The sequence below is a fragment of the Sciurus carolinensis genome, unplaced genomic scaffold (genome assembly GCF_902686445.1).
Source record: "Sciurus carolinensis unplaced genomic scaffold, mSciCar1.2, whole genome shotgun sequence".
Taxonomy (NCBI): domain Eukaryota; kingdom Metazoa; phylum Chordata; class Mammalia; order Rodentia; family Sciuridae; genus Sciurus; species Sciurus carolinensis.
In genome coordinates, this window is record NW_025920129.1 from 305,744 (window position 1) to 331,458 (window position 25,715).

General features: G+C 33.3%; 1 protein-coding gene and 1 pseudogene across 1 annotated transcript; both read left to right on the forward strand.

Moving 5' to 3' along the window:
- LOC124974039 (prickle-like protein 2) overlaps positions 1 to 25,715 on the forward strand; it is a 695,630-nt pseudogene that overhangs the window by 212,434 nt on the left and 457,481 nt on the right.
- On the forward strand, positions 17,255 to 20,172 carry Tasl (TLR adaptor interacting with endolysosomal SLC15A4). The gene is made up of 2 exons (XM_047537611.1): positions 17,255 to 17,388; positions 18,390 to 20,172. Exon 2 carries the CDS (start codon positions 18,430 to 18,432, stop codon positions 19,336 to 19,338), a length of 909 nt encoding a protein of 302 aa, XP_047393567.1. The 5' UTR covers positions 17,255 to 17,388; positions 18,390 to 18,429; the 3' UTR covers positions 19,339 to 20,172.

Genomic DNA, 25,715 nt, shown 5'->3' on the forward strand with positions numbered 1-25,715 from the left:
AAAACAATTTTCACCTATCCCAATGTCCTGAAATGTTTCCTTTTTTTTCTAGTAATTTCCTAATTTCAAGTCTTAAGTTTAAGTCTTTAATCCATTTTAAGGTAATTTTTGTTATTGTTGAGATATAGGGGTCTAGTTTCATTTTTCTGCATACAGATATCAATTTTTGCCAGCACCATTTATTGAAAAGAATGTCCTTTCTCTATTGTGTGTTCCTAGCAGCTTATCAAAAATCAGTTGGCTGTAGATATGTGGGTTTACTTCTAGGCTCTCTGTTCTGTTCTTTTGTTCAGTGTGTCTGTTTTTATTTCAATATCATTGCTGTTTTCTTTACTACAGTTTCATAGCAATGTATTTTGAAGGCAGATAATATAATGTTTCCTATTTTATACTGTTTAACATGATTTTGGCTATTCAGGATTTCTGTGTTTCCATACAAATTTTAATTTTTTTCTAATTCTATGAAGAATGTCATCAGAATATTGATTGGGGGGAGTTCCTTGAGTCTATTGATTGCTTGGGTATGACTAGGTATTTTATCAACATTGATTTTTCTAATACATGAATGTGAAATGTGAAATGTCTTTCCAACTTTTTGTGTCTTTTCAATTTCTTTTATTAATGTTTCATGGTTTTCATTGTACATACCTTTCACTTCTTTGGTTAAATTTATTCCTAGATGTTTTATTATTTACTTATTTTGGAGGTGTCGTAAATGGGATTGCTTTCTGCTGTTTCAGATGACTCACTTTTAGCATATATCAATGCTACTGAATGTATGCTGATTTTGTAGCCAGTAATTTTGCTGAATTCATTTATTCTAATTAGTTTTTGGTGGAATATTTTTGGGTTTCTTATATAAGATCATGTCACCTGCAGACAGTGACAATTTGTCTTCTATATTTTTCTAATTTGGATACCCTTTATTCCTTTATCTAGGTTAATTACTCTGGCTAGAACTTTCAGAACTATGTTGATTAAAAATAGGGAACAGGACATTTCTGTCTTGTTCCATTTCTTGAGAGAAAGTTTTCATTATTTCCTCATTCAATATAATATTAAATATGGGTTTATCATATATGTTCTTTATTATATTGAGGTATTTTCCTTCTACAACTAATTAGTTCAGAATTTTTATAATGAAGGGATATTGGATTTTATCAACTGACTTCTGTTCATGTATTGAGATGTTCATGTTTTTTGTCCTTAATTCTGCTGATGTGGTGTATCATTTATTGACTTGTGTCTGATGAACCTTCCTTACATTGCTGGAATGAATTCCACTTGGTCATGATAAATAATCTTTTAGATGCACTGTTTGATTTGCATTGCTTGTATTTTATTGATGATTTTTAAATCCGTTCATCAAGGATATAGTTTTCTTTTTGTCTTTTTGTGATTTTGGTATCAGGCTCTTGCTGGCCTTAATGAACAAATCCAGAAGAATTCCTCTTCAATATTTGGAACAATTTATGTTGAATGTATATCCATCTTTTGAATATTAGAATTTAGAAGTAAAGCCATTTGACTCTGGACATTTCTTTTAACATGAGACCTTTTGTCACTGATTCATTCTCATTACATATTGTTAGCCTGTTCAGGTTTTTATTTCTTCATAATTCAATCTTGTAAAGTGTTTGGGTCCAGTAATTTCTCCATTTTTCTAGTTATCCAACTTGTTGAATATAGTTGCTTATAACAACCTCTAATATTTTTTGTAATCATTCATAATGATTTTCCTCTGAATTGATTTATTTGATTTGTATTTGTTTTCTTAATTCTAGTTAAGTATTTGTGTATTTTATCTTTTTGAGGAGGTAGTTCTTTTTTTAATATTTCATATTTTTAGTTTCCATTTCATTTATTTCTACTCTGATGTTTATTATTTTTTACTTTTACCAATTATGGTTTTATTTATTTTTTCAATTATGGTTTTATTTGTTCTTATTGTTCTAGTTACTTGAGAGGCAGAGCTAGGTTGTTTGAAGTCTTTTTGCTTTTTTAAAAATGCATGTGTTGATTGCTATGTGTTCTCTGCTTCATACTTCTTTTGCTCCTATCCCATAAGATTTGGTAAATTGGGCTTCCATTTTCTCTAGTTTCAAGAAAGTTTTAAATTTCCTTCTTGATTTCTTCCTCAATCCATCAGTTCTTTAAGAGAATGTTGTTTAATTTACATGTTTTTATAGTTTTAAAACTTTTTCTCCTTATCTGTTTCACATTTTTTTCATAATGATGTGGTCATAAAGATATTTGACATTGTCTTCATTTTAAGAAATGTTGAGACTTGTAGCCTATCATAAGATCTATCATGGAGAAGGACCCATGTGCTCATGAGAAAAATGTGTATTTAGCAACTGTCAGATGGAATGTGCTATAGATGCCTGTTAGGTTCATTTTGTCTAGGGTGCAATTTAACTCTGCTGTTTCTTTTTTGATTTTCTGTCTGGATTATTTGCTGCTGAAAATGGAATGTAAAGTCCCCAAGTCTTATGAATTGCAGTCTCTCTAGTTCTATTAATATTTTCTTTGATATTAGGTGCATATGTATTCAGTATTGTAATTTCCTCTTAAAGGATTGCCCCCTTTATCATCATGTAATGACCTCACTTGTTTCTTTTTACTGCTTTTTATTTAAAATATATTTTATCTAACATAAGCTTAGCTATACCTTCTTTATTTTTCATTCCATTTGCATGGAATATCTTATTTCATCCCTTCTCTTTTAGTCTTTCTTTGTCCTTATAGATGTAGTGAATTTCTTGTAAGCAACATATACTACACATAGTTGTGTGTTTGCTTTAATCCATTTATTCATTCTACAACTTCTGGAAAACTGATATTTAAGTTAATTATTCATGTGTATGTTAATTATTGATAGTATGGTGTTACTATATCCATTCTGCAATATGTTTTCTGGCTTTAGTTCCTTTATCTCTCTCTTATAGTCTTTTATTTGTGATTAATTGATTTACTGTACTAGAATATTTTGATTATTATTTTTGGTTTGTATCATAGATTTTTGCTTTGTGATTACCATGAGGCTTATAAAAACATCTTTCAGTTATAACAAATTTTGATAGCAACTTAACAGAATCATAAAGGTAAGAATGGAAACAAATAAAAAGAGAAAAAATGTACCAATAAGAAAACTCTACCCTTGTATTCCAATCTTTATCATATTTTGAATTTTTGATGCCCTAATATTTATCTTTCTATATTACCTGTCTCTTAACACATTAACATAGTTCTTATTTTTAATTGTTTTGATTTTAGTTTTCATACCACAGATATGAATGCCTTATGCATCATGCCTAGAAAATTAGAGCATTCTGAATCTGTGCATATATTCTTACCAGTGAGTTTTATACCTTCCCGTTTTCTTCTTACTAATCATCATTTCTTTCAGTTTGAAGAAATCTCATTTGCATTTGTTTTGGCACAAAAACAAAAAAAAACTAGGACTTTAATTCCATTGTGTAACTATCTGTCTTTTCATAACTTTTGTATTGCACAATTAGTAAAAAATACTCGGGATGTGGAAGTGACTCTTGGCCTATTCTAGTAGCTTTCTCACCCATATTGTGATCTTATAATAGCCCAGTGTCCATCCCTTAATAGTCTAAAGGGCAACTTCTTCCTTCTTTGGCCTCATCCATAACACAGGTATTGGTTTTTTTTTTTTTTTCTTTTTGGTGGGGGGATGTACCTGGTATTGAACTCAGGGGCACTCAACTGCTGAGTCACATCTCCAGCCCTATTTTGTATTTTATTTAGAAACAACATCTCACTGAGTTGCTTAGAGCCTTGCTTTTGCTGAGGCTGGCTTTGAACTTCCAATCCTCCTGCCTCAGCCTCCCAAACCACTGGGATTATAGGCATGTGCCACTATGCCTGGCCATGAACCCAAGGTATTTTATTCCCTTCTTTCTTTATTTTTGGAAACTGCATTTTGAGACTATAAGTATTTTCCATAAACCTCATAAAAATGTACTCCAAGCTGACTGTCTAGACAACAGATATTTATTCTTTCACAGTTCTGGAGGGTGGAAGTTCAAAATAAAGGTGTCAGCAACCATCATCACCTCTCTAGAGAAAAATACATTCTTTGCCTATTTTGGTTTCCAGGCAGTCCATGAACAGTGACCACATCTATGTACTCTATCTCCATGATCATATTGCCTCCTTTTCTCTCTAATGTCCATCTACCCCACCCTTATAAGGATACTTGTCATTGGATTTATAATTCACCTGTACAACCAGGATGATTGCCTTATCTCAAAATTCTTAATTATATCTTCAAAGACCCTTTTTCAAATAAAGTAATATACATAGGTTACGGGAATTAAGATGCAGACATTTTTGGGGGGGTCACCTACAGGACCTTTTCTTCTCAGTTGATGGCTATTAGGATGTTGTACCTGAAAAAGTAGTAGGTATTTTGTACTACCCATATCAAAGGTCCTATGGGCAGCTCCAATGAACGTTATGCTAAGTAACAATCTGATGTTTTCTTCTTAAGTAACAATCCTTAGTTTTATGAGTCTTATTACTGAAGACTGAGAGAATAAGATGCTAAAGAGGGGGGGAACTTTTCACATGGTATGTATTTTCTCTATTTTAAGGGAAAAACTGATTTTAAACTGTGATCCCTTGACTTACTGGTTACCTGGTTCACAATTATCCCTCACCATTAATTTCCTGAATCTGAAATGTACTGTATCTGCCAGCTCACACTGAGATGCTTTTGTGCCTCTCTGGGAATGGAAGGATTGAATACACAGGCCAACAATTGCCAATTTTTATTTAAAAATAGAGCTCTGTTCCATATGCTGTACAAACAAACCCATGAAGCCAAACCATGGCCTCCTCTGTAGCAGACCATCCAGGGCAAACCAGTCTCTAACAATCAGCCCTAAATATTTAGGACTTGATTAAAAACTGCCAGGTTCCCTAATTTCTGGCTTCAATAGGAGAAAGCCGAATATGCTCCCCCTAACCAATGACATAGGATGTTCCACTTCTAGTTAGCCTAACTTCAGCTTCCCCCAGCCAACAAACTTCAACCAAGGCATAAAGTGCTCCCTTTGATTTCTAGTTTTCACATTCCTCTGCCTATCTTTGAGTGTCTGAAAAATATAAATGAGGGAGACTGATTTCTTTGCTATAGCAAGCTCTGAATAAATAGGCTTTAATCATTCTCATTTGAGTGTTCTTCATTTACTTCCAAAGGAGGCAAAGGAAATTTAGGGATGCTCTCCCACTTATTGTAAGGGAGGTATAGGGCTCTGTGAGCCTGGTTCACTTCCATCAGCATGGACTCTGATTAGGTGCTGTAATTTTGTAGTTGTTTTGCAATGAGAGGCTGCCAGGCTTCTCTGTCTAGACTTTGGAAATAAGATGTAGCAGTTCTTTCTGTTCCTGGTTCACCTACAACTAGCTTGCATTTTAAAGGACTCAATTCTCCCATCACACTGGAAATTTTGACCATAAGAAGGGCTAAACTGTGAAATTTCTTTTTTAGGAAACTCACTACTGACTCATTTTGTGGTTGCTTTCCCTTCTTTCTGATCCTCCTACCCCCTGCCTAGTAAGTGGATGGAGATTATAATAAATAGTGCCTCCCTCATAAGATTGTGAAGATAAAATGAGGGTAACTCGTACAAATACTTTAGAACTGTTACTAGTGCTGTGATATCAATAGGTAATGGGTATCATCTGTCATAAATAAAAATGGAGTTATACTATATTAGGGAGGAAGACATCATACGGGAGTTGTATCTGAAAGATTAGTAATTGTTAAGCAGATGGCAGGAGGATGCAAGGACTATGTGGATAAAAGGCAAGAAAATGCACAACTGACGATTTACAAGTAGTTTAGTGGGGTTAATCGGGAAGGGTTGTTGTAACTGAAAGGTGGGATACAATAGTCTACATATGCCTCTTTCATAAAACAATTATGGAGTTTAGATTTTACCATATAAATCAACATATCTCAAAATTATGGTACTTCAGTATCACCCTGAAGCTATTAATTTAAAATTCAAATATATTTGCCCCAGTTTTAAAAGTCTGTGAATGAATTCAGGAATGTGAATATTTAATAAGTACTCTAGATGCTAGTGAGGAATGTGGTTTTCCTACACCACAGAGTGATAAACTTCATGTTGTAAGCTATGTAGACTGTAGCTTATGTTTTAGAAAGATCATTCTAATGCTACTTATTTGCCCATTAGAATTACTAAGGGTGGAATCTAGATATATATTTTTTATTCCTTAGGTGATTCCAATTTTCAGCCAAAGATGAAAGCAGTAGTGTGGAAGACAGATATTTTAATAATAAAACTGGAAATAGGGAGTTAATTATGATATCATTGAAAGAATGTGGGCAAAAGTCATGAGGATATGATCAAAAACAATGGCTGGACAGCTGGAAAAGTGGAAGGTAACTGAAATATTAAGACCAGCTCATCTAAGAGTTGATGGGGTGAGGGCATGAGTGATATTAAGGATGACCCAAGTTTTTCACTAGGGTCTTGAGTGGATTGGTTTGCCTGTGAACGAGATGAACCACTTGAGGAGAAAAAGATTCGCAAACAAGACTGCCATTTTATAGCAGAGGTGGGGGAAAAAGGGAGGTGACATGAAATTGTTTTTAGTATTAGTACCAGATTTTAGTGTGTAAAAAATTTACCTGCTGGGCATGCTGATGCACGCCTGTAATCCCAGTGAATCAGGAGGTTAGGGCAGAAGGATTGCAAGTTGGAGACCAGCCTCAGCAGTTTAGGAAGATCTTGTCTGAAAACAAAGATAAATTAAAAAAAAAAAAAGATCTGGGGATGTAGCTCAGTGAGAAAATGCCCCTGGGTTCAATCCCCAGTACAAAAGAAATCACTTGAAGATATTGCTAACTACATACATTCCTATTTCCTCCCCTATTTTCTTTTTAGGAAGACGTGGAATAGGACTCAGTGCTTTTTTTTTTTTTAAACTTTTTTGTAACAATCATATCAGTACAGTCTCTAATCCTTTGCTAACTGTATAGGTAAACATCTGAAAAACAAAGTTGAAAGCAAATTGAAAATTGTACTAAATCTACTTCATGCTTATAAATGGACAACTACCAGTGACCTTAAAATTTTATGCTAATAGATACTTAACAGTTTTCTTAGTTATATAAAATGTTCACAGAGTAGCAAAGAAATTATTTTAATGCACCTTTGTTAAGATGCCATGTATTAAAATGATTAATTAAACAGATATATTGTTTTAATTGGAAGTAAATGAAGTATACAGAAGTATATGTAGAACCATCTCAGTAAACATCTCTTATAGCAAAACTGCCCATTCATTCCATCTTCAGGAATTTCAGAATCTCTTTGTTTTCCTTTGCTTTGTGGAACATTTCAAAATCCTAAAAATAAAATAACAAAAAAATTAACTTGTAACATCAGTGATGATAATTCCCAATTATGAACTCATTAAACTTAAGGGTCCAGGTTATTTCTGCCTAGGCTTTTGCAAATTTCTGCTAGTTAAGTTAGATGAAAAATATCTCCAGAATTCAATTTATATCATATTATGATGTATGATGAAAAAGACTGATTAATTATCTTCAAACAATCAGCATGATATACTTTCTTTTCTCTTTTGGTGGTACTAGTGATTGAACCCAGGGGTGCTAAACTACTGAGCAACAGCCCCACCTCTTTTTTAAAATCCGAGCAAGGTCTCACTAAATTGCTTAGGGCCTCACCAAATTACTGAGACTGGTCTTGAACTTGTGATCCTCCTGCTTCAGCTGCCTGAATCACTGGGATTACAGGTGTGCACTGCCAGCCCAGCTGTTATGTTATTTTTATTTCTTGAGGATTACCATCCTGATGAGTGAGATGAGTCTCAGTGATATTTTGATATGCATTTCCCTGATTGCTAATAATGTTGAACAATTTTCATTTATTTTATTTTTTGGCCATTTGATGGGATTATAGGCGTGTGCTACCATGGCAGCTATATTTTCCTTTTTTTTATTTCTTATTTTTTAAGTACTTAGTTGTAGATGGACACAATACCTTTATGTTATTTATTTATTTTTATGTGATGCCAAGGATTGAACCCAGTGCCTCACATGTGCTAGGCAAGCACTCCACCACTGAGTCACAATCACAGCCCTATATTTTCCTTTTATAATCATCTTTTCTTCATAAAATAAAAATCGGCTTGCTTTCAGGAACATAGGTAAGTTATTCTACAGATAGGGAAATCTGACCCTCTTACTCCATCAGTATACTTTTCCCCCTTGTATATGACTTTAAGATATAAAATGAAAATAAAATAAAAATGGACATTCACTCTTACTCCACAATATTCTTGGCCATTGAATATTTGAGGTGGTAGAGCTTTAGGTGTAGAAACCTTCATCCTCATTTCTTGAAGTACTTTCAAACTGATAGAAATATCTATTAATTCATACTGTACTTTGTAAGCATCTAAAATTCTGATAACTTCTTCTTGTCTCTGCTTTACCTAGATAGAAATATAGAAAGAAAGATGTTAATTGATTGAATCAATTGGTCCCAACATTTTTGTTTTTCACCTTCCTTGTCCATTATGTTATAGAATAGCAACAGCTATTAATGTTACAAAACCTGTTCGTGAAACAAGTTAAGTATTATTTTTGTGAAGTATTTTGAAACAAAGTATTGTTCTTGTGTAGTTTGTGTATACTGTGAAGTATATATGTATATTGTATATGTTGCACATTACATATATATATATATAAATATTTACTATATGTGTATGTGTATACACATATATATGTATGTGTGTCTGTATATATATATATATAGTGTGTGTGTGTGTATATATATATATAGATAGATAGATATGCAACAGACTGCACATGGCATCACTCACAGTTGCCAGAAAAACAAACACTGTAAAGATACAGTATTAAATCACAACTGCATGAAATTAGTTATGGTATATTCTGTATAACTACAGTAATTTTGTAGCCTTCTACTGTTACTATTTCACTGAGCTCCTGTGTTTTTAGTATCTGCTTTAAAATGTAAGGTAAGGCTGACTGTGTGATGCTAATCATCTCTGCATGTGCAGTTCCTCTCTTCAGTTAATTGTACCTTTCAGTGAAAAGTGATCTCTCTTGGTTCTCATGTAGTTTCAACATATATAATATATAACATTTAAAACATGTACTTATCAACTGTTTACATTATTGGTAGGATTTCTGGTCTTGGGAAATCAAAAGTTAAGTTGCAGATTTTCAAGTGTGGGGGTAAAACTGCTCTCTGCTCTCATAACAACTCCCAGCCTCCCAGAATTGTTCAAGTGTCAACTGCATATAAGAAAATTATAGTGTCAATGGGGATTGAAAATGTCTTATGGATTGTAATTATTTACCAGATTGATTTCATACTGTATTTGAAGTGGTAAGAGAATTCTGCTAATAGTTGAGGCAGGCTTTTGCACTTGTTGGTGCTCTATAATGGTATCTATGGCAGTTCTGGGTAGGAAATGGACATAATACCATATTTTTAACAAGTTGTAAATCATAGAGACTATATCAGAAAGACAATCCACAAGATGAAAAAATAAACATATGTAGGGCTTACTATTTATAAGTAAGTGAGTGGATCAAGGTGGCCACTTCTTACTTTGTCCTTCCATATGAACTGTTAAATTCATATCATCTGCTAATAGCCTGTATTTCTCCCATTGTTCTTTCTCCTAAAACACATACTATGGCTAAGGTAAAATTTCAAGAATTATTTTTTAAACTTACTAATAGCCATATTTTTAAAAAAACACAGTATAAATCTTAGGTAAAATTAAGGTTACTACATTATCATGTGACAAACTTGGTCAATTTTATTAAATAAAATCTCTGATGCTAGAATAAGAAAACATGCAAAAACTATCTGACAAATACAGATCCAGCTTATTCGAGTGGGATTTCTATGAAAGTGCTTGTCAGTAGGTTTTTTTGTCTGATGATTTGAAATGGTAATCCTGCCATGCTTAGAAAACTGCCTATATCCAATGGATAGTGGAGAAAATTCTGAAATTCTAAAATTCAGCATTTCTACTTTCTAAGACTCATTAGTTTTTAAAATTGCAAAATCATGTTACATGAGATTTCAGTCACATTTTTATAGTAATTTTTCAAAACCTTTTTAGAGGAACCCATTAGAGTAGGGTTGCCTAGAGCAGTACTATTCTGTGTTTGATTCACAGACCAGCAGCATCAGCAATAGGCCACCTCAAATCTACAGTGTCAGAATTTCTGGGGGTGGGTCCCAGGAACAATCTGTTTTAACAAATCCTCAAGATGATTGTTATCTATACTATGTCATGGACCAACAACAGTTCAGTGGGGGATCTGCTGCATTCATTTTGGTTCTTACTCCAAATCATTCCCTCTAACATACTGTCACTACTAAATTCAATAATATTAATCATAAAGTTAAAAAGAAAAACCTGGTAAAATAGCCCACAGGTTTCTTTCTTTAAATCTGCTTATTGTTATTGTGTCTTAGTACACAGGCAAAAACACTAATCTATCAGGGTTTATGCAAAAACAGCCTACTCTTTCAAGACTGAATCAAATCTCATTCCTTCTGAAGATACGGTGTCTGGTGTCTGACAAACAGCAGGAGTGTGATGAAGCTATGCCAACCATTTATAATTGATTCCAAATCCTTTAGTTTTTGTTTTTCTCTAAAATTTTGTAGTAGAAAGTTCTTACCCATATATTGGTCCATCTATACTTGTGCTGCCTAATGTGATAACCATGAGTCACATGTGACTATCATGGAATGAAATGTGGCTACTCCAAAATGAGATGCACTATATGTAGTACATGCACAATACATACTGGAATTTGAAGAAAATATAATAATGTATAATATTTGCATTTCATATACTGATTACATGTTGCAATAATGACATTTATATATTTTATGTTAAACATCTTAAATTTAATCTCAGCTGTTTTTAAAATGGCTACTAAAATTTTAAGTTATATATGTGGCTTTTATTATATTTCTGTTGCACCATACTGTTCTATATTATTTCCTACATTCTGGTAAAAAGAAGTCATTTAAATTTCAATTCATCTAAGAAAAGTCTGATCTATGCAGACTTACTTATTAGAAATCGACAGTTTAATGGAAGACAGTGGAAAGAATCTGACATAACTTTCCCATGTACATATATGAATATACCACAGTGGATCTCACCATCATGTATATCCACAAGACCGGGATCCTATTTAGAATAAGATATATTACATGCTTGTATAATTATATTAAAATGGACTCTACTGATATGTATAACTAAAAAGAACCAATAAAAATTTGACAGTTTTGCAGGATGTAGTGGAGCACCCTGTATTCCCAGAGACTGGGGAAGTTAATGCAGGAGGTCACAAATTCAGGTCTCGACAATTTAGTGAGACCCACAGCAATTTAGTGACTCTGCCTCAAATTTTTAGAAAATAAAAATACTGGAACTGTAGCTCATTGGTAAAACTTCCGAGTTCAATATCCAGTACCAAAAGAAAAAAAAAATTGAGTTTGTCCCTTTTGGGTTCTTTTCTCTGAGGATTTTGGGCATTCATTCACTGGCATTTTCCCTCTCCGATTCTAAACAGGCTTCTTTATTTCCACCATTTGAACTACAGGCAAAATTATCGAAGGCCCTTAAGGTGGTTGAGTCCACGATGCCAGAAACTTCCCTTATCAGTTCTTACAGCACAACCTGTATGAGAGAGTTAAGTACATTATATATTCTTCCATGCACCGTCCACTTCGGAAAGCCTAGAAAATATGGAGGTGAAGAAGAAAGGCAGAAAGGTTATGGTAAAGTATTAGTAAAATTTTGAAGTCCCCAACTAGAATACCTTCACTCTAGTGCTCTCACCCTCCCGCCCTGACGCTGAGGCCCCTTTCTTCCTACTCACCTCCCTAGAGCCTGACACGCTGGTATAATAGACTTTAATGGAACTCATTGTTTCCACTCGGGCTACTTTGCAGGAGTAATATGAGGTTAACCACTTCACGGCTGCTTCACTCAGCTTAGCTTCTGAAGTCAGAACACCCAGCCCTGCCCTCCTCCATGCGGGTTGCTAAGGGCCAGCGGCCCCTGCGCTCGGGATTGGTTGGAAAACAAGCGCCCCTGTGGCGCAGGCTAGCGCCCATTCTGAGGAACGCGGGTTCCTGGTGACCAGAGGGTGGAAACCCCCACCGGCCTGGGGGGAGGAGGGCTGGACTCCCAGGAGTGATAAACACTAGCTAAGTCCTCTTTTATCTCCTCATTTACGAGGCCCAGGAAAGGAGGAGCGGAAAGTGTAAAATGCATTTTCTGGCCCAGCATGATGTCAATTTTCCCTCCTACCTGCTTGGAAAGGGAAGTCAGGCATGTAATAATTACGGAATCACCTGAGGCAGAAAATATTACAAAAGCAATGTGATGTGTGAAAAAAACATAAATAAAACTTGTGTTGCATGAGATTGCAGGGAGAGAACAAAAGGTACTCCTGGAGAGGAGACCACCATAACAACATGTTATCTTTTCTCTTTGCACAGGAAAGTTCCTCTTTTCTCTCTCCTGTCCCCCTCCCTTCTTGAGGACGTGCTTTGAAGCCCGCCCTTTCCTTCTGGGAATCAAACTTTTAGTTTGTGTAATACCAGGTGCAATATTCCCCGCCTCTCCTAGCACTTCTTCTCTTTCCCCTTGTGTAAAAAGATGACCTCTTGCTTAAATGTTGGCTTCCCCTTCAATATATTCTTAACTCATGTTCCGGAATTTGTTTTCCAGTTAATCCTTTACAGTAGTGCAATGTAGTGGTAATATTTTGGGGGTTTTCCAAAAGTGGGTAGATAATGGAAATTAAGAGCGAAGGACCAAAGAACCTCTCAGCCTCAGCTTCCGAGTTAGGCAAGTTCATATTGTATGGTTCTCCCACTTAATAACTACGAATTTTAGGCAAATTATTTCCTTCTTGAGTGTCAGTATCTCTGTGGTTAAAATGAGTATGTTCATATACCTACCTACCAGCATCCTTGTCAGAATTAAATGAGTTAAGTATGTAAAAAATGTTTGGTACATCGTTTAAATAGTAGTTCAGAAAATGATAATAATTATTATTGATGATAATAATTGCTAGACACTTTCCATACTACTTGAGAACACAGAGAACGAAAACCACATTTACCTTCAAGCAACTCACAGAGTGAAACCTAATAAAGTTAGGTAAATGTAGAGAAACCTAAACCAGAGTAGGTGAGTCAAGGCAGGCAACCCTGAATAACTGAGAGCTGAACTACATCCTGAAGTATGTGTAGTCTGCTGGGGATTTACAAGAACAAAGGAATTTTTGGTAGATGGAAGGATCATGAAGCAACGTGGCAATTGTAGCTTTGGGAACAAGTATAGAAATAGAACAGGGAGGCTGAGGAAGTAAACTGGGCAAATCAGCAGAGGTTTTCTGATTTCATGTTGGATTTTGGTTTCATATTATTTTTATATTATTTAATATTATTTTCAAGGTTGTATACTGTTGTGAAAAATTGTGTATAGTCACAACTTGCTGATTTTCTGTGAAGACTAAATATACATTTTTTGTGAGAGCATCTTTCATTTTGAAGCATGTCATAAATTGCACCTACTTGTATTAATCCACGGGTGATTAGAAGCCTTTGAAGATTTTAGTAGTTTTTCATAAAAGGCAGACCAATTTAACATGTTAATTGGATTAGAAGAGGGCAAGACTGGAAGTATTTGCAGCAATCCAAGATGGAAAGATTATGGCATTTGTGAAAGGCAAGGCATTCATACAACTTGGATCAGCTGGATGTAGGGGTGAGCAAGAAAAAATAGAATATAACCAATGAAGGAGTACAATATAGGAGGAATTTGAGATCTCCATTTCCTTTTAATATTCCTTTGTGACAAAATGGGTATTATCTATTTTTAAAATTGCTTTTATTATCTTTCTGGTATGGGATTGTGACATATTTCCTCAGTTCATGGTGAGCCATTCCCTTGTCTCCAATTAATGCACTATTTCTTGTAAGAGGATAACTTTGACAGCTTAAAATAAAGAATTTGATTGGTATGACCTATAAAATTAATATTAACCTTCTCTGTAGTGTGTTTTTGATAATTATTTAAAATGATAAAATACTATGAAACAAAAGTTGTATTAATAATTATACCCCCAAATATCAGCTATGTCAAAATTGTGTTTATGCTTCCCAGTCTACTTTAGCAGTTTATATCTAGATTCATTTGTGGCTTTGGAAAAACATAATAAAGATAAATTTTTTTTCTTGTCATTTGTGTGAATTATTTATTTTTTCAATCATTCAAATTGTTAGGTAGTGGCTAGCAATGAATAGTGAAATGCATGAAGTGTTCTTTAAATTACTTTAGGATCTTCTTTAAACTACTTCTGAAGTGGAAGAGAAAGCAAAGGGTGGTAGTTAATTGTTGAAAATAAACAGAAGGTTTGAAAAAAGAAGCAAAGTGGCTAATAGGAAAATATGTCAAAAGAAAAGGATTAATGGGACCAACTTTTTACAGGGTCCATTGAGGTTGGTGTGAAGTCAGGAATTAAGGCCAAAGGTGTCTCCATTTGTCTGAGAAGATTCCTTTAGTAGCACAGGTGTACTAAGGTAACCTGACCTATTACTGACTTCAATGCCCACATTAACATGGGATTGACTTATAGAGGAAGCCCCTCTAAATAGGATGACCACCATGACAGTTCCGGAGAGGACCAACCAAGGTCAAAATCTCCACTGCTCTACATGAAGGAGGAGTTAAACACCTGATTGGTGAAGGTTGCTGAAGAAGGATGCTAATTCTCCTGGTAAACCTCAAACAGTAATAAATTTGGAGAAGCATTGTCTCCTGTGTCATTCTGTGCTTGGGGATGGCCCATTTTCTCTCCTGAGAATGCTTACTGCTTGAGCCTTACTTTGCTTTTACTTTACTTTCACGTCACTTTTGCTCATAATAAAGTTCTCTTTCATAGTTTTTGGTGTCTGACGTTAAATTTTCTTTCCTGGGAATATAAGAACCAAGGTTTGGAGTTTCAGCTCCCCACTTTCCTGTGACAAAATGATTCATGAATACATGCTAATTGTACAATAATTCAAATAATATAGAAATATAGGATCTAAAAATAAAATTATCCCTTTACCTACTTCCTGACATTGAACTACAGTTTCGTTTGCATCCTTTTCCACCAAAATGGTTGTATACATTAAGGCAATTAAAAGGGGGAGAAAGCCAGTTCAGCAAGGAAGTTAAGCACACAGGTTTTGATGTTGGACTCTACCACTTACATTTGCCCAATACTGTGCAAGTTATCTAACTTATCTGTGCTTCTTTTCTTATAGGTAAAATGGAATAATAGTATCTGTATCATAGGTATATTATGATGATTAAATTAGTATGTGTAAAGTATTTGGAAATGTTTGACACATAGCACAAGCAATTCATGATGGAATCATTCTGCATATACTATTCTGCAATGTGCATTCTATACACATAACTAGGAAATATCATGTAGAGATTAATAACATAAGATCTGAATCCAGTTGTTGGGTACTAATACTAGTTCTGTTATTTACCTGTTTTGTGACCTTCAGCAAATATATAACCTTTCTCTCTGCTTTTTTTTTTCTGTAAAATGGGGATAATATTATCTGCTTTAAGTAGTGTACATAAAACATGTAGAATAACTGGTAGTAATTGTTCAATAATACTATTAAATCATTAAAATTCTCAGATGTAAATCAAAGCTACGTTGTGATTTCATCACATTCCAATTAGAATGGCAATCATTAAGAATACAAATAAATTCTGGCAAGGATATGGATAAAAAGGTGCACTCATACATTGTTGGTGGAACTGCAGATTGGTTCAACTACTTTGAAAAGCAATACAGAGCTACCTCAAAAGATTAGTAATGGAGCTATCATATGACATTTCATGTAGTATATTACATGAAATTTGGTATTTCCTGGCAAATGGATGGAACTGGAGAGCATAATGCTAAGTGAAATAAAACAGACTCAGAAAGTGAAGGTTTGAATGTTTTCTTTCATATGCAGAAGCTAGAACAAAATAAGAGAAAAAAGGCAGGCACCCTGAAAATGAAAGGGACATCAATGGAGTATGGGAATATTACTAAGGGGGAAGGAGGGGAGACAGGAAAAGGGAAGAAGGAACTGTGCAATGAAATTGACCAAATTTTGCTACATATATATATATACAAGCAAATAACCTTGCCTCTACCTTCACTTACTTGAAGAGAGCTATTGTTGTTAACATTTTCCCACTCTCTTTGTCATTTCTAACTTGAATAAACACTTTCAAGATCCTCTTTTAGTACGTAATCATTACCATACCACACATGTGATCAACCCACATCATTTTCCTATTCCTTTGTTTCAGTCATAGGGTATATATATATATATATATATATCTCATGTGAATTTCTCTTTGCTTTATCTATAAAGCCAATTAAAAACTATAAATATTTAGAAGGAAGACCAGTAGAGCAGAGGAAGGGGAACAGAGGAAGGAGAAGTGGAGAGAAAGAGGAAGTACTGGGGGCTGAAATGGAACAAGTTATATTCCATGCATGTGTGTATTATGTCAAAATGAACCCACTACAATGTGTAAGTAACTATACTGCAGTAATAAAAGCAGTTTAATATTTCATATTAATATTTCATTAGTATTTCATGTCCTAGATGTATCATGATTTCTTTTTTTACCATTTAAACCATTTTTTGTTTGTTTTGTTCTTTCCGCATTTTATTGGTACATTATAGTTGTACATAATGATGAAATTTGCCATTACATATTCATACATTCACACAACATACTACTATTATTTGACCAGTATCACTCCTCAGCTTTATCATAATTTATTTAAACATACTCTTATTTGGGTTATTTTGAATTATTCATTAATACAAAATATGATGCAGGTACTACTTTTTTTGCCATTTAAAAAAATGAAAATAACCTTGCCTCTACCTTCACTTACTTGAAGAGAGCTATTGTTGTTAACATTTTCCCACTCTCTTTGTCATTTCTAACTTGAATAAACACTTTCAAGATCCTCTTTTAGTACGTAATCATTACCATACCACACATGTGATCAACCCACATCATTTTCCTATTCCTTTGTTTCAGTCATAGGGTATGAACAGAAAGCAGAAGTATTTTATGTGGTTAAAGCTATCTTTCTAAAATGTGAGTCGAAGCTGAGAACCAAGGACTTATTTTGTGTTTGGAGTGTTGGATCCTTGGAAGACCAAATCTATGGGTACCCTGACCTTTTAAAAGGTAAGTCTAAATTCAATCATATTTTGGCTCACATTGCTTTATTTCTTCCAAAACTCTTTTTAAGTATAAATACAAGTAGATTTCCTGGGAACATTTATAGTAGACACTATAGACTTAAAAAAGGGAAATTGTATTTTGAATCAAGTTTGCTTTTTTTTTCATGCATTGACAAAGTATAGGAAAAAAAGAAATTCTTCAAGAATTCTTAAGAACCATGCCAAAGATTGGAATAACTGCTTATTACTGTAGGATTTGAGTCCAAAAGAAGAAAAGGAAAGTTAGAAAGAAAGGGAAAGAAAAAAGAAAAAGGGCTAAAAGAATGGTTATCAATTTTGAGAAACCTATTTGCCCTTATATTATTGAAAAATAAATGACTGTATATCTATTCTAAATCAGAAAGTTTGCATGAGTTCAAATAACATATATTTCCCACAACTTATACACATTTAAGGTATAGTAATTTTTCAATGCTATGATTCAAACAATATTAGTTAAAAGCACATTTAAAACCAATTATTTGAAATCAGGTTTCATTTTATGTAGACTCTTGGAAGATAAATGGTTAGGCATTTTAGTCAATTCCAAATTAATCCTAAAAGACAGTTGAATGTGATCATTATACATCTGGGTAAGTTTTTATTTTTAAAACACTTCATTACACTATATCATATTATCCTGATTGGGGTGGTTAGCTTGCCTTGCATTTTGAGCCCATGTGTTTAATGCCCAGCACCATACACGAAAAATATTATGATGATAAGCCTGTGAAGAAGGAAAGTAATGTTACTCTTTAATTGATGTGAAAATTGTGAGCAAGACATAAATTACCCCCCAAAAAATGGTTAGTGGTAGAACTGGAACTAAAGTCTCTTTTTTCCTAGCTTTATTCTCTATCCTTTGAGAAACCTTGCCTTCCTTAATCAATTTTTCTTCACATAGGAGATAAATTCTTATCTGACATTTTAATGTGCATTGCCTTAATGAGTTCTTTTATGTTACAGGAATATTACAGTCTTCCTTTTAGAAAATTTGTTTAAGAAAATGCTTGGAGAAGCTTTCCTAATTGAACTGCTATACAAAGAAAAGAAATATATAAAATCTTGCAAACCAGTAACATGTAAGAAGACCTCAAATAATGAAAAAGAAACTTGGAAAATTAGGCTTTTGGATACAGAAGACAATTCACTTCCCCCTCTTAAGAGGGAAAATCAAGAAAATGTTATGGAAGGATGTTTAACTGAACAAAGTCATGGTACAAATCAAATAAAATCTGTGGTAAAATGCAAAAATACACCTGTTCTAGGAAATGTATCCATTGCATTGACCATTCCAAAGAGAGAACAACATGATGAAAGACAAGTGGATTTATATCGATCCTGGTCATGTACCAGTATTTGCCAGAATTATCCTGATCTACAGATTGGAGGTGATCATGTGGGGAACATGTATGATTCAGGTTGCTTTGTGGAACACACACATGATGATATTTCTAATGGTCCTCTTTTACTTTCAGTGGATATACCATTGGGCCAATCTATCACTGAGCCTCTCCAGAAAAAAAACACCTCAAAGTTATTGAATTGGGATGAAATTCGAGAAAAAAGTATGTTGTTTCATAAGCAGCCTCTCTCTAATTCTATGCTTAATAACTATATGGAAAAAAAGGTGGATGAACTCTATAAACAGTTTTTGGAAGAAAATCTCACCAGGTGTTGCTCCATAACCAATCTTATAGCTTCCAATCTGCTAATGAACAATGTAAATCAGATTAGTCTTCAAATCTCCCAAGAGCAGAACATAGAAGCATCAAAAACTCAGGAAGCTCTCCTGCACTCTTTAGCACTATGTAATCTTCGTAACATTTCCCATGGAACCAGTTCTGAATTCAGCACTCCTAACTTACAAATATCAAACCAAACAGGTAGGGAACTTGCATTACATTTACAGTAGGAATCAACTGCACACTGGTTAAACTAACTTAAGAGACCTAACAACAATCTTCTCTGGCTTATCATGTCACATCTCCTTTGAGGTATGGTTATCATGTTGCTTTAAAAAATGATTTGACTCAGTGTACATCTGAGTTGTTGTAGGATATAACTACAATAACTAAGTTTTATGAGTGTATTTTCTTACTGTTTTAACATCATTATTGATTGCTACATTCATGTTTGTATGCTCTGTGTTTATCTACATAATAGCCACTGGCACACCAAATCAATCACCTCACTGTCATTTAGCTTTAATTACAGCAAAAGCAGAATAAGTAGTGCATGATTGCTCTAAGCTACTGAAATGACCACTAGAAGCTATGTCAGAATGAGACATTTATTCCTCTACAAAAAGTTTATAGACATATGAGTAGTGCTTAAATTTTCATTTTATTTCTTAAATCATTCATTTTATTTCTTACATCCAGGATCTTTTACACTGACAATCAGAATATCCTAGTGAAATTTTACACACATTCATACACACACACACACACACACATTGTATGTTTTATTTTTTGGTATATTCTAATTCCTAAGCAAAGAAAAGAAATATACAAAGTTTTGCAAACCACTAACATGTAAGAAGACCTCAAATGATGAAAAGGAAACTTGGAAAAACAAATTTGTAAATACAGAAGACAATTTACTTCCCCATTAGGATGGAAAATTATATGCTATATGTTGTATATTATGTATAAGCATATATATAATATATACTATAATTTGTATATCATGATATATATATAATTTTCATATAAAAATTTGGGTATGGGGTCTATTAGAAAATACTTTAAACAAAAATTAAATTGAAATGACATTTGAAAGAAAAATGGAAAGATGTCCTAAAAAATGGTGATTTTTTTTGCCAGTGCTGTTTTTATTAAAACTGTATATTTTGAATTTTCCTGTGATAAGCATCAACTTTGTTACATCACTATGTTATGCCTGCTTATTTTCATGGATGGGATAAATGAAAGCATACAGTATCCTGGGTTAGAATAAAAGTCAGCAAGATAGTATTGAAATTTAGGAATCTGAATTAAATAAATTAACCTTATGGGATGGTGCAGTTTATTGCAGAATTGTAAACAAGACCTTACAGTTAATACCTCACACTTCTTCTGGAAAGAGTAAAATGATTATTGCACATCTTTGCTTATGAAGTATAATGGTACAAATTTCCATTATGGTATTGATATGGATGAATTATATATTAATAATATTTGTATATTAGTAATCACTCCTTCCCCTCCAATTATCTTTTGTTTTGATTATATTTTTATTTACTGTGTCACCTCAATACCCTTAACTCATTCTTTTGAATAAATTTTCCTTAGATTCTTTTCATTCTCTTCAAATTTTTATGACCTAATAAGTATCTTTGATTTATACTCTGTTTATCTCTTCATCACCCCTTTCCCTATCATTCCTTCACATAATCTCAATTTCCATTATTCAGATGTTTGATTCTGAAATGACAATGGGTAAAATATTTTGGAAAAACTGACTTTCATATAGACACTGAAAAAGAGTTGTGTGTACATTGTCTTCTATTTTGTTAAATTTGTGTATTTTTAGTACGAGATTTTCAAATTCAGAATATATTAAACTTTATATTTTCTAGAGTGAATTAAATATTGTTGGGCAATAATTCTGGTGTGAATGATTTTCTTAGGTACAGTGATGTGTTAGTATTTGATTTATGAAATGTTCATATTCATAAATGGTGTTGAGATTGCATAGCACTATATAAAAAACAGCGATTAGCCAGTATCTAATTTAAATGCATTAATTACCCTCTCCAGTTTAAAATATCCTGCTCTTGCCTATGCTTATTTCCAGCCTCATCAAAACGCTTATTGTGCAAAAACACTATGATTAAAATGTCCTAAAATTTACTGCAATAATTAAATAAGCAAAGATAATGAATTTGCTGTTATGTTTTATTCTGACATCATACCTGCTTACTTCAATATTTTAATGAAATATGCACATGAGGTTGCAATTAGCATTGTTCAGGTTTTCTATTTTTCACTACAGTTATCACATTCATGACTACACCTTTCTCTTTCAAAATTATGTTTGAAATATCTAGAATAATGGATTTACTTCTGTCTCACAATTAAAGTAGTTTAAAATATTAGTTTTATGGTTCTAAAAATTGGAGAATGTTAATGATTCACCAGTTGAAGAGAATCACCATATTTCCGCAGGAAAGAAGTTCAGATGGTTAAGAATATTGCTTAATAAAGTGCTGCTGCCTCCCTGTATGGGTCACTTTAAACTGCATTTCATCTTTGGATTTTAGGTAACTGTTGTAGGACTTAGAAAGGGTTTGACCCAATCTCAGGTAACTTTTTTCCAGGAGAATCCTTGAAACATTGAAACCTATTCAAAGGATAGAGTCTATCCTGGATTCCTGGAATTTTCAGGTTTGATCTGTCTCATGGACTAATTTCCAAAAGCAACCAGTCTCTATGAGGTTCTTTTTTATTTTTAATTTTTACATGAAAGTAGAATTAATTTGGCAGAATACATATATAGAGTATAACTCCATGAAGGTCTTAAGGCAAGAGCTACCACTGACATGGTACAAGCAAGGTTGTAAGCTGATACTCTGGATCTTATTAAAGCTAATGCTTGGAAGTGAAAAACGAAGAATATATTTTCTGATTTGGGGTTGAGATATCTATCTATCTATTGATCTATCTATCTGTCTATCTCCAAATATCATAAATTTATTTTTCTTTAACAGATAAGTTCAGCTAATATAACATTACTACATAATTTTGACTTGGATGAAGGGTGGAGGAATGATTGGATAAGGATTATTATGTGGAATAAACTGAATTAGTTGTGTAGTCAGTGTATAATTGTTTTCAGCCAATACAGGAAAGAAAAAAATCAACAAGTTAAATTAAAAGCCATTTAATGTTTTCATGACTAATCATTTGCATGGAAAATTAGTCAATTGGCTATGTAAAACTGTGAAAATTCATGAAAAATGAAATAATTATTTAATAGCAAAAAACAAAGAAAGAAAAGAAAAGAAAAATATTCCTGGAAAAATTTTCTCAAAATATTAAGTAGGGATAATTGTCCTTTTAAAAAACCTGTGGGCAATTTATGACTTTTGATTCCCAAACATTGCTGTGTGATTTTCCAAATGTTCACATTATTATGTCTTGATTTAGTATTTATAATACTAAGTAATACTAATAAATTAATAAATACTGAATCAAGCATAATTAATTTTCATTATAAATGAGCAGTTGTGACAATTTTATGAAATAGTCTTTAAATAACTATATTTAATAACATCTGTAAAATTTATGCAAACAAAGTAAGGTATGTTAACTTCAACTTAAAAGATTGAATTATTTTTAATGGGAAGTTAAGTCTTTGATTTTTCTGCAATTTCTACTTAAAGCTGAGAAATTTGTAGCTTACAGAACTACAATATTGTTTCTGCTTTTTACTTCCTCAAATGAACAGAGGCACTTCTTCCTGATAAATATAAATGTCAAAGACATTGTTTTTATCTGAGAATGATTGAGTTTCAAATTTTGGCTATTTCCTAAAATTTATTTCTCTCGACATTTATACACTAGACCAATTTCTACTAAATAGAATATAAGTAGAATTTTAAAATTTTAGGGGCCATCTCAGTATTCCAGGGACTTGTGTGGTTCTTTTAAGAATTCACCTCTGCTGTAGAGAATCCATATTATTGTAGAATACCGTTATAGTCTTCTTAGGAAAAGCTTATGAAGTAATATATAAAGTTTGTACACAAGGGTTCATGATTATAAGACCAGCTTGAATCTGGAGCAGATCTTCAAAACCAGAATAAGTTCTTAGAACTTTCTGTCTTCCAGAGAGGCATTTCTTTGGCATACTCAAGCTACTAGGGCAAACTCCCTGGGTTTTCATTCATTGAACAAATATTTGTTGAGGACGTTGATAAGTGATAGGTTTAGATGTGAAACAAAATTGATGCAGTTTCTGCTTTTCACTGAGCTTACAACCTAGCTGACACAGAATCAGAGAGCAATAGTAAATCATCACAATCTAATTTTCGGCCATGAAAAATCTAAGCATGCAGTTCTAAATCTATATTGGTAGTTCTGCCTGATTAGACTTTTCATAAGCTCATCTGAATCTTGTATCAATCATGGGTCTTGTTGATATCCATCAGTGTGGCTTTAATGGTTATTAAATGTATCGAAATATTTCCATGTCAACTGTTATGAGCTGCTGCTCCTAGCCTTCCAAGTTCTCCCACCAAAACCACACTACCCACTCTGGCCCCTCCTTCTGTGCCCCTGTATCTCCCCATGATCCAACAACTAAAACAATGGGCCTCTAGGACCCAGCTCTGGTACTACCTATGACAGTTCTTGTCCTTATGAGTTACATATTTTGATTCTCATATCTGCTTGTATCTACTTCAGTACTGAGATTTGTGTTCCAAAAACTCACTCAGTAATGCTATTATTCCTAGACCTGGGCCCTCTATTTTCTTACATTTCTTCAATAAGTGAGGGCCTGTTCTTGAACCCAAGTCTTTTATTGGATCTTCCTTATTTTAGTCACCATCCAAATTCTCTCTTGCATTGTTTTGAATCTTTATTGCTTTTTGGTTCTCTAGGGTCACTTGTTTTTTGCTACATTATAAAGACACAGGCTATCTTATGGAATTATTGCTTGACATTTATTGACCAAATTGAGTGATCAAGATACTTAATAATGTGAAAGATCATAACTTGAGTGCTGGATAATGATTGAATATTATACTATATATTATTCCTGCTTCTTATGTAATCTCAGACATAAAACTACTGATTTTCTTTTCACTTCATAGTGAACCAATTATTCCTGCTTCATTCCCTGAGGAGTTAGACCTTAAAGCTTAATTATGAAGGGTCCATGTCCTGAGAGAACTGCTGTCTATGTGAAGCTTCCTAAAATTTTACTACAGAGTTTTAATCTTGTAACCAAATATTTTGTTACCTATTTTATTGCCTAGTAAATGCCTGTATGACTAACAGTGAGTGTGCTGTTATTGGTCATTGCCACGCAGTGATACTAATAGTTTTGAATTTGACTATTAGTTATATGGTAGGTACTCCACTAAGAACTGTGCTCACACTATCTTATTTAAACAAACTTTAAAAATTATATTTAATTATATTATTATTTTTTATTTCATACAGGTGGAAATTAAAGTTCAGAGAAGTTAAAAAACTTAACTGAAACTATAAAACTAGTCAAAGTCAGAGTCAGCATTCAAATAAAGCTGTACATCAGAACCTGTGCTGTTAACCCAGGATTGCCAGATGAATGAATAAATATACAGGAACCCCAGTTAAATTTGAATTTCAGATTAAAACAAGGAATTACTTTTTAGTGTAAAATATGTCCCCATGCAATATTTGGGACACACTAATACTAAACATTTCTTTTATTGCTTATCTGAAATTAAAATTTAGCTGGGAATCCTGTATTTTTTCTGACAATACTTGTCTTAAACACAATCTTTTAATTTTTCATGGTGATTTTAAAAAGGAGAGAATATTAAAGGTGGAAAGGGAGCAATTTAGCAGAACATGAAGGTAGTGGATGGAGAATTGAGTACCCAATGAAGGGGCAGGGGAGACCAATAATTATGGAGATTGTAAACCAAAGAAGTAATTTTATAGAATCTTCACCTTAAAGGAGAAATAGGAAGAAAAATGAATTCCTCTAGAAATTTTATAACCTAGTGGAGCTTTTCTCCTGTGATAGGTGTCAGGAAATCATTGTTTCATAAGTAAAACATTCAGTGAAACATGTGAGAAGAACAAAGGTTTTAGAATAAGAAGATTTATGCTTTAGGAAAGTTTCAACTCAGTCACTAACTAACTGCCTGACAAGACACTTCGCTTTGCTTTTCCTTATTTGGAAAATAAGATAGCAATATTTGCCCCAACTATAACATAGGAATTTTGTGAGTATTAAGGGTGGTGAAAAGACTTGGTAAGTGGTAAAAGATTCTACTAATCTAAAACTTTTGTATAAAGTATCAGTGCAATTCTAACAAATTAATCATCATGCTCAAATTTGTGGTGGTAGAAAAATTTCTTTTTGTCTAGGTTAATTAATGTTTGTAATAAATTCCTTCTGACCACTTAATGGGACCATCCAAAAGCAAAAAAAAAGAGGAGAGTTCACACATGCTGTTCACATTTGTTGTTGGGAGGGACACTTCTATGATCTATAGGGATATATTCTATGAAGAAAAAAAATGACTGTTTCCAAATGCTTGAGGAACTCTATAGCATTCTGATTTAA